General features: G+C 42.8%; 1 protein-coding gene across 1 annotated transcript in view; it reads left to right on the top strand.

Moving 5' to 3' along the window:
* Nucleotides 1-9,677: 9,677 nt before the first annotated feature.
* NDUFA12 (NADH:ubiquinone oxidoreductase subunit A12) overlaps nucleotides 9,678-10,840 on the top strand; it is a 49,755-nt gene continuing 48,592 nt past the window's right edge. Inside the window, exon 1 of the mRNA XM_089652678.1 lies at nucleotides 9,678-9,835. Within this exon, the coding sequence (XP_089508804.1) occupies nucleotides 9,753-9,835 (83 nt within the window). The 5' untranslated portion in view covers nucleotides 9,678-9,752. The remainder of the gene's footprint in view (nucleotides 9,836-10,840) is intronic.

Raw genomic sequence — 10,840 nt, 5'->3', positions numbered from 1 at the left:
GCTACTGAATTATTTTTGTTCTTTTGCCGTGTTTGTTTATGCACTTTAATAGCCTATTAGCAAAAATGTGTTTTTCTTTTTTGTACAGAATTTTTTCAGTGAGGAAACGCCAGGAGATGGTGGAGCTTGACTCTAAGGCCGACAAAAACAGGGTTCCATGTATGCGTTGCAGGTCCTAAGATACAACGGTGCTATCAAGAGTAACACACAAATTCCTACACATTTTCATTAAAGTGAAACTTTAGTCAGTTCTGATAAATCACTTCATGCTGGGCCCTTTTTGTAAGTACAGTCATGGCCAAAAATACTGGCTCCTCTGCATTTCTGTCACATAATGCACCACTTCACCCAAACAATTGTTGCAATTACAAATGTTTAGGCATTCTCATGTTTATTTATTTTGTTTATATAGGTATGACACAAAAGTGGAAAAACAAAAAGCCAAATCTGACACATTCTGCACAAAACCCCAAAAATGGACTGGACAAAACTATTGGCACCTTCTGAAAATTGTATGAAATAATTAGATTCCAGGTTTCTGATGCTCCTGTAATTTGTAACTAAACTCACCTGTGTCAATGAACAGGTGCTGACAATATAGAAATCACAGTGGCAGCCAGTTAAAATGGTGAAAAATTTACTCAACTTTTTTTGTGTATCTCTGTGTTCCACATGGAGAAGAAAAACAGCAAAAAGTTGTCTGAGGATTTGAGAACCAAAATTGTGGAAAAGCATGGACAATCTCAAGGTTACAAGTCCATCTCCAGAGATCTTAATGTTCCAGTGTCCACTGTGTGTAACATTGTCAAGAAGTTTTCAGTCCATGGCTCTGTAGCTAATCTCCCTGGATGTGGAGAAAAGAGAAAAATTGATTAAAGATTGCAGCGAAGGATTGTTCTAATGGTGGATAAAGAACCTCTATCAACTTCCAGACACAATCAAGCTGACCTTCAAGTACGGTACAACTGTGTCCGCGCATTATATGTCACCATCTGAATGAAAAGGGATGCTATGTTAGGAGACCCAGTAGGACCCCACTACTGGCACAGAAACATAAAAAGCCAGACTGGAGTTTGCCAAAACTTATCTGAGGAAATCAAAATCCTTTTGGGAGAATGTGCTGTGGACATTCAAAACACAATAGCAGCTTTTTGGTAAAGCCCATGAATTTACTGTTTTCAGTAAAAGAAATGAGGCCTTTAAAGTAAAGAATACAGTCAAACGTGAGGTTCACTGATGTTTTGGGGTTGCTTTGCGGCTTCAGGCACTGGATGTCTTGACTGTGTGCATGGCATTATGAAATCTGAAGACTACCAAGTAATTCTGGGGTGTAGAACCCAGTGTCAGAAAGTTGAGTTTCCGTCAGAGGTCATGGGTCTTACCGCAGGATAATGACCTAAAGTTCACGTCAAAAAGCACCCAGAAATGGTTTGACAAAGCGTAGTGAACTGGCCAGAAATGAGTCCAGATCTCAATCCCATAGAGCACGTGTGAAGAGATCTCAAAACAGCAGTTATGAAAAGGAACCCTTCCAATCTGAGAGACCTGGAGCAGTATGGTGAAAGAAGAGTGGTCCAAAATTCCAGTACAGAGGTGTAAGAAACTCATTAATGGTTACAGAAAGCAATTGATTTCAGTTATTCTTTCCAAGGGGTGTGCTACCAAATATGAGGTTGCCAATAATTCTGTCCAGTCCATTTTTTGGATTTTGCATGGAATGTGTCAGATTTGGCTTTTTGTTTTTCCACTTTTTTGTGTCATACCAATACAAACAAAAGAAATAAACATGAAAATGCTAAACATTTGTAATTGCAACAATTTTCTGGCGAAGTGGTGCATTATGTGACAGAAATGCAGGGGTGCCAATATTTTTGACTGTATAGATATGTAAAACATTCAAAATAAGTGCCCATAGTGTTTAAAATCCAGTAATGTACTGCTCTGCAAATGCTCAGTTGCTCTCTACTCTTAGTACTGTTGAAAATCAGAGGCCAATCAATTGACCTTATTAGGTTTTACAGTTGCGGAAGGGAAAGAAAGCAGCAGGAATGATGCAGATGGCAGAGGGGAGGCAGAAAAGAAAAGCCGGAGAGGTGACGACTAACTTTTTTGTCTCCCTGACAGCAGAGTTTAACTTCTAAGGATAATGTCTTATCTTGTCTTCCTGACACTTAATCCTTTCTTCCTCATTGGCAGCCTGTGAGTTTCAGCACTTTCCATCAGCCTTCATCTCTATCTGAGCCAAGACATACAATCAAAGCTGGAAATGTACATATTTTAATTGAAGAAACTGACATATTTTTGTTGAGAAAACCAGTTTTCTTCTCAGAATTGATATTCTAGAGCCCGCCCTCAGCATTTGCTTGAACACTGTGTCACTTTTGCCTATTTTCACACAGTGGCAGGGCCCTGTTCTGTTACAGTAGTGTGAAGTCTAAAGCCAGGGGTGGCAGCTAGTGTTAACATTCATCCATATGGCAGAGAGTTCCTATGAGGCAACACTTTTTCATGCACGTCTTTATTTGTGTCTTGGCTGCTTTACTTCTGCATAACTCTCAATGTAAAAGCAAATTGGGAGCAGCTTCATGCAACCAGAAGCAACTCACAAATGAGTCGAAGCATCTCAGAGAGCACCTGGTAAGCAATACTGCATTTGATGCAGAAAGGTGACATGCACCATGTGTAGAGCAGCAGCCAAAGCTAGCTGGAGGGAACCTAAAAGTGAAACTTGCATTTATGGCATTATGTGAATTATAACTGTCACAGGTGCATGTTCCCTCAACTGATCTGTCAAATCATCAAAAGGCTGGTGTCATTACTAATCACAAATGCAGCACCATGGCAACAGCAGATCAGAGGCCAAGATGGCAGCCTTCTTGGCTGTAAAAGGATGGTTTAATTACCGGGGTCAGTGAGGGAAGAAGGACAGTGAGCATTTACGGAGGTGGAGTGGTGCTTCAACTGGGGAAGGGGGGGTTTTGGATCGGCACAGAGCTGCCCCATACACAGAGGCCTGCTGCGGGTACTAGGTCTCCAGGTCTGGCCGAGCTGCTGCATACTCAATAGGTTGGCAGATAAGCTTGCAATCTACTGCCTGGATGTAGTTGTGTGTGCAGGGTGACTAGGGTATGCACTCACTTTCACATTCTCCTGATCTGCTATTATTTATTTCTGGAGTTCTACACTGCCCTCATCCTGGAAACTTTTCTCTGTTGTCTTCCAGACTCAGTGCTGTCCCAGTGATCATTCTTCTTTCATTGACTACAGATTTGAAATGACTTGTTTGTATCCATTGTGATTGGTGTGTACAATTCTGCACAAGGTAAAACTGACCCAAGAGGTTATACTGTTGTCCGATAACTTTTACAGATGGCGGAAGCCCAGAACCAGTGGGACTGGTCGCATTGGATGCACTGTGAAGAGTGGCGTGGAAGGAACACAATTGATATGTGATATCGGCAACCAGCAACGAGGATTTCAATACTTCCGGTTTTGGTTTGTTTATTTACAATCCTTTGCCAGCTTGTATAAACAATGATCGCAACACATATGTGCGGTATTGTGAACATCAGAATGAAAGCAATAATTCTAGCATCCAACCTCCTGTGTAAGGCTGGCCATATTTTATACAATTTTCTTGAGAATTTTGCTTTCGATTTACCAAAAACCATATAATATGATGTCAAACCTAAACAACAATTTCAATTGTATCCAATCAGGCAGGCCCTCGCATTACATAGCTGAAGGTACATCTAAACTAAATTGGGCAGAAATATAGTGTATGGCCAGACCAACTCTATACTAGTAACCTGTAAGACGTTTAAAGCACCGCCTATGGAGATTATTAGCTACCATGCTTTGTCACTGTTCCACATGCATAACCATATTAGATATCTATTTACTCAGCGTAACATCATCATTATATTTTACCAAAAATTGGGTATTATATTGTATTTGTGAAATTTTACACCCTTCCTGCCCAGGCCAATTTTCAGCTTTCAGTGCTGTTGCACTTTGAATGACAATTGCGTAGTCATGCAACGCTGTACCCATATGAAATGTTTATAATTTTTTTCAAACAAATAGAGCTTTCTTTTGGTGGTGTTTAATCACTACTGGGTTTTTTATTTTTTGCACTATAAACGAAAAATGAAAATTATAAATAAAAAAAGGTTTTCTTTGTTTCTATTATAAAATTTTGTAAACAGGTGATTTTACTCCTTCACTGACATGTGTTGATGAGGCGGCACTGGCGGGCATTGATGAGGAGGCACCGATATGTGGCACTGATGAGCACTGATAGGCGGCAATGATGGGCACTAATAGGTAGCTCTAAAGGGCACTGACTGGCAGCACTGATAGGCACTTTTGAAGCTGCATTGATAATCAGGGTACTGATTATCAGTGCAGATGTCTCCTTTGATAGTTGCCAGGTATCAGCAGTACTTTATGTGAGGAAACTGGAGGTGGTTATGTTAGAATCCTGATCGGTTGCAGTGGGATGCAACTGGAGATGTGTGCTATTTTTCTTCCTTTTATTTCTAATGGATCAGTTCTATAGCTTCTCCCCTACAATGATGATATGCATGAGTTAGTTCCTTTGCTGACACTAACCTTTTCACCTGATATTCCGGGTTTGGCCATCTTGGTTGATCAGCCTGGGATGATGCAACTCCCTAGTATGTACATGGAAGTTAAAGCAGTATTAAACCCCAAACCAAAAATGTGATATATTGCAGGTTACCGATCTTTAGATGTGGTGCCTGCATCAGTTTTCTCTTTTCAGCTGGTGATATAGCAAGTAATACACCTTCTGTATTAGAGTGCCCCCACACTGTATGAAGGAGCACAGGGGGCACCTTTGGACAGAGGCATTCCCAGTCTGGGGGGAGGGAATTGTTAGATGTACTAGGAGATTTAGATACACTAACAAATTGAAGCTAAACTCCAGCTCACAATGCAGTTGCACAAGCAGTTTTTTTTTTCCATTTAGGATAAAGGTTTTACATGAATAAATAAAAGCTATTCATTTTAAAAGCTAATCTTTTTAAGCACCCCTTTCAATGATAAATTGTGTGTCTCTACACTCTTAACAGCCATATCTGTAGAACAGCTTGTTCTGTTGAAAAACAATAGACTTACTGGCTGGATCACCAAATGAAAACAAAGGAAAGAAAGACTAAAAAAGAAACTTAAAGCGGAAAAAAAAGTAGCTACAAAAACTGCACCTGCTGACTTTTAAAATACAGTCACTTACCTGTCTCGCGGTCCAGTGGTGTCCTCACCACTGCTGGTTTCACCGGCTGTCTTCTCTCCCTGGCGCTGGCATCTTCAGTGTGGGCATCCAGCTGTGACTGTGTGCGGCTTCACAGCCGGGTTCCCGCTGTGCATGTACGAGAAGCGCTACGCTTTGTGAATGGTCCCGTGGTCTTCTGGGACCTGTCATGTGTCCCAGAAGACTATGGGAAGGGAGTAGGGAGGATAGCCTCTGCTTCTGATCGCCTTAGGCGATTGGAGTGGAAGTAGAAGCGGGTACCTGTTAAATTCGGGTACCCGCTCCCCAAGGGTGCAATCCTTAATGGGGAGCAGCGGACAAAGGCTTAAAGCGGAACTTCCCCTTTTGGGTGGAGCTTTGCTTTAAGCAGCCATCACACACAGGAATTGGTAAGCTTCAATATAATACATATTTGATTTTGGCTTTATTACCACTTTAATTCATATAATAGTGCTTCTCAACCAGCGGGCTGTGACTCACAGCTTTCTTTCTGCAGGGCCCTGGTTTCCTCTGCTACCAGCTATATTCTGAGAGAGTATAGGATAAGGAGAGGGTGTTGTGGCTCAGCTAAAGTGTGCATCTTTAAATAGGAGATGAAGCTGTGGGTGTCCTTCTGGCTGCCTGGGGCACATGACAGTTCCAGGAAAGTGACGTGCACCAGGCTTCAGCTTCCATACTAGTACAGAGCAGCAGACAAATCTGGCTAGAGGGAAACGTAAAACTTAATGGTTTCCCAAAACTGTTACATTCAAGACATGCTGTGAAATATACCTGTGAGAAAGTCAGAATTGGCCCAGACTGGAGGTATTTAGATAAGAATTCTGATCAGTTGCAATGGTGTGCTGTTTCTTTTCTCTTCAGTTCTAATGGAGCAACCCTATGGCTTTTTATGAAAATAAGTTTTGGATCTCAAGTGTATTTATAGCCCAAACTTCTTTTTGTTTTATCTATGGATAGAGTAAGGAAATCCAAGCACCTTCTACACATGTCCAAAAGGGAAGCCAAGATTACTGCTCTGGTACACATGGTAAAAGATGCTGTTGGACAGTATCCTAAGCAGGCTATACATGGATCAAAATTTGATTGGTTCAGCAGAGACAGGCTGAATTTTGATTCATGCATGGGCAGGCTGGTTGTACAAAAGTCGATCTACTGATTGACTTCTATATGACCAGCCTATTGAAAAATTTCCATATGTTCAGCACTCCCAGCCATAGCTGGCACTGATCAGTGTATTCTGATGGTGAAGGTGTCCCTCCGCTGTCAGAATACAAAAGTTCAGTGGGGAGGATTCCCGCATCTGCATCGAGTGTGTGGATGGGGAAAACAAGTCATTTTTTTCCTTAGCCCATGATATGACTCATGTATGGGAACCTTACTGCAACACTGGGACTAAATTATGTAGTTGCAAGACAGACCCTCCTAAGGAAATTTCTTCTCCAGTCAAAACTTTTTCTATTTGATGTGCTCCTAGAGGGAGGATTCCGCTTCCCCATCAGGGCAGAAATTGATGGGAAACCTCACTACTGGCAATAAGAGACGTTGTCAGCACACCAACCTTTTTTTTTAAAATTATTTTCCTATCGTTGTGCTAACAACATACGCTATATTGCCCAAAGTATTGGGGCACCTCTCCAAATCATTGGATTCGGGTGTTTCAATCACCTCCTTGGCCACAGGTGTATAAAATCAACCACCTAGGCATGCAGACTGCTTCTACAACCATTTGTGAAAGAATGGGTCGCTCTCAGGAGCTCAGTGAATTCAAGCGTGGTACCGTGATAGGTTGTCACCTGTGCAATAAATCCATCCTTGAAATTTCCTTGCTACTAAATATTCCACGGTCAACTGTTAGTGGTATTATAACAACTAGGAACAACAGCCACATAAAATAACAGAGCGGGGTCAAGCGCTGGATGCAGTGGTGTAAAGCACGCCACCACTGGACTCTAGAGCAGTAGAGACATGTTCTCTGGAGTGACGAGGGAGAATGTCACCAGCACACCGAGGATCACCAATATGGGTCCAAAAGTTTAAAGAACGATCACATAGTTACAGCAAGGCAACGTTTTGGAGTCTCGCAGGGCCCCTTCATCAGGCTTGTGACCTTTTGAGGAATCATCCTAACCAAAGTTCATCTGCTATCTAAAAAGCACAGATATGATGTATTGATATTAAGTCCCCCCTATTGTGTCGTGTCGAGGGTATGGATCCAATAAGCTTCACGACGGAGGAGGAAGTTGTCACAATCTCCTCCTCTCGCCGATCGACTGACGTGTTCGATGGTCATACCCCCCAATTCATGTACCTGGTGTAATGCCAAAATATAATGGACTGCTACGGGTTTGCTCAAATCAATAGCTTCACCCTCGAAACTCTTGACTAGAGCTGTTCTAATGTCACTCCTGTGTTTCTGAAACCTACGCTTAAAGGGACCTTTTGTTTTGCCCACATACACTAGTGAGCAGGGGCAATTCAGAATATAAACGCAGTAATCAGTGTTACAATTCAGGTACCCTGTATCTGGTAACGTTTCCCTCTATGGGGATGGGTGAAATATTCCCCACAGATCAATTAATTGCATACATTACAATTGTAACACTTGTAATAACCCTGTCTTTTTGAGAACTTGAACACTGCTTTAGCGTACTTGGTCCTAGGGTCCGCTTGAACTAATAAGTCACGTAGGGATCTACCTCGCTTATGTAACAATAACGGTGGATTCTTTAAGTCCGGTGATTGTCATCAGCTCTAAGGATGTTCATGTTACATGTCACATGCCTGATGAAGGGGTCCTGTGAGACTCTGAAACATTGACTTGCTGTAACTTCTTTAAAACTTTTGGACCCATATTGGTGATCCTTGGTGTGCTGGTGACATTCTCCCTTGCTGATTCTGTTCGGTTCCAGCCGACGGTCACTGCAGCACCCACTTATGCACTCTTATAGACACAGCCATTTTTAACAAAGGAACATGTGCATTTGAATTGTACACTTTCACTCTGGAGTGACAAATCACACTTCTCTGTCTGGTGGACTTGTCTTGGTTTGGCGGTTGCCAGGAGAACAGGACTTGCTTGACTGCATTGTGCCAAGTGTAAAGTTTGGTGGAGGGGGGATTATGTTGTGGGGTTGTTTTTCAGGGGTTGGGCTTGGCCCCTTAGTTCCAGTGAAGGGAACACTTAAGGTGTCAGCATACCAAGACATTTTGGACAAATTCATGCTCCCAGCTTTATGGGAACAGTTTGGGGATGGCCCCTTCCTGTTCCAACATGACTGCGCACCAGTGCACAAAGCAAGGTCCTTAAAGACGAGGAGCAAGTTTGGGATGCAGGAACTTGGCTGGCCTTCACAGAGCCCTGACCTCAACCCTATAGAATACCTTTGGGATGAATTAGAGCGCAGACTGCGAGCCAGGCCTTCTCATCTGACCTCACAAATGCTCTTCTGGAAGAATGGTCAAACATTCCCATAGACATACTCCTAAACCTTGTGGACAGCCATCCCAGAAGAGTTGAAGCTGTTACAGCTACAAAGAGTGGACCAACCCAATATTGAACCTTACGGACTAAGACTGGGATGCCATTAAAGTTCATATGCGTGTAAAGGCAGGCAGCCCAATACTTTTGGCAATATTTATTTATTTATTTCAGGTGCTTATATAGCGCTGTTAATTTACGCAGCGCTTTACATATATATATAGTGTAGATGTGAATGTGTCGCATAGGACACCATGCAAAATGCACTAAGCAATGCATAGGTGTGAACCGGGCCTAGTGTCTCTGCACATGGCATGAATGAGACCTAAAGGTGCTACTGACAGCTTGGTGCCACATAACACAGCACTCCTTCAGATGTCTAGTGGCATCCAGGCCTCAATGGGTCAGGGATGGTTTGGTGGTGAAAGGGGACCTCCTCAATATTAGGTGGTGGGTCATATGGTTATGGCTGAATGGTGTATGCAAAATAAAGCACAATTATTTTAACCGCTTCCCAGCCGCCCTATAGCAGAAATACATTTTTTTTACTGGACATGTTTAATAGCAAAAATTACAAAATACAGTTTTTTCTTAAAATTGTCAGCCTTTTCTTTATAGTGCAAAAAAATAAAAATGCACAAGTGATCAAATACCACCAAAAGAAAGCTCTATTTGTGGGAAAAAAGGACATCAATTTCATTTGGGTGCAGCATTGCATGACACCGTAAAGTAACGCAAAAAATGGCCTGGTCAGGAACGGGGGTAAATCCTCAGGAGGACAAGTGGTTAATTGCATATTGCTGTGTAATGATTTGTGACTTTACTTTTTCCCAGTGGGTGTGTGGAGTCTTGCCTGAAGTAGGCTGCATTACATGGACTGGTATAGCAGAGACAAGACACCACTGTATGTAACTGCAGCTAGACAGAGAGCGGAACTCGGTGTGCAGTTCTTGTTTCCGGGGGAAGCTTTGTGCGCCGGACTCACACAGCCATACGAAGATGGAGTATATGAGAGTGCTGCAGAGGGGCTTCAAGCAGGTCCGGGCGCGGGGACTGCTAGGCTCCTGCTGGGAGCTGCTCAGGTTAGGTCCTAGTCCACTAGGAGAGGGTCTTCTTATGATCCTGTCGGGCCCGCGGTAACCGGGTGCAGCAGCCTTTTGTTTCCCTTCCACCTTGCTGTCACCTTGGCTGGGAGATGACACTGATTGACCTTTGTTTACATTTGCTCGGTCACGTGCACTGATGGCATGATGGGGTGTATCTTTGCTGGTACTTTCATGTTCGATTTATTGGGGTGTGATTAATTTACACATGTCATAGGCACACCAACTTGACCCACCCGGAAAGGTTCACAACACTCTCCTTCTGTACCTCTCTGATGGAAAGGTTATGGAGAGCAGATCAGGAGTGGAGAACCACTCCTCTGTATCCAGACCATCCACTTTGCGCACTTTTGGAGAACAATCATCTGCGGGGCAGCTCATTCGTCACTATGCACATGTGTATACAAAGGGGTGGGATGCTTGTGATGTCAGGGCCAATATGGCATATGTGATGTGTATGTACAGCAAGTATCAAGCAGTGTGAAATAGAAAGCATTGACCTATTTGCATGGTGGGGGAGATTTACTAAAACCGGTTCACTCAGAATCTGGCGCAGCTGTGCATGGTAGCCAATCAGCTTCTAACTTCAACTTGTTCAATTAAAGTATTACTAAACCCACAACCGTAAAATCAGTCTGTATATGCAGTAAAGCGTGCTTGTTATACTCACTGGGGAAACTAAGGGGTTAATCCTCTGCATTGTGTAAAAAGGACATTTGATCCTGTCTTCTCTGCTCCTCAACTTGTTCAAATGTCCACATCTTATCTCCTCATAAGACAGACTGAACTGTAGCCATTCTGCACATGCTCAGTTTAGTGTGTATTGCTAGTTTTTTTTTTCTTGTTTCTTGGAAGACTGCATTTGATCAGCACGGGGTCGATCAGCACTGTCCAGACAGAGGTCAGGGGTTTTGCTTCCTCCTAGAGCAGAAAAAAAACACCTCCTACAAGCTTTAGCCAGTGCTCTGCTGGACACTGATAGAA

Source organism: Staurois parvus, unplaced genomic scaffold (assembly GCF_062004578.1).
Source record: "Staurois parvus isolate SC_StPar_1 unplaced genomic scaffold, SC_StPar_1.0 ptg000025l, whole genome shotgun sequence".
Lineage (NCBI taxonomy): Eukaryota > Metazoa > Chordata > Amphibia > Anura > Ranidae > Staurois > Staurois parvus.
The sequence above is the reverse complement of the archived record's forward strand: the minus strand, read 5'-3'. Positions and strand labels throughout refer to the sequence as shown.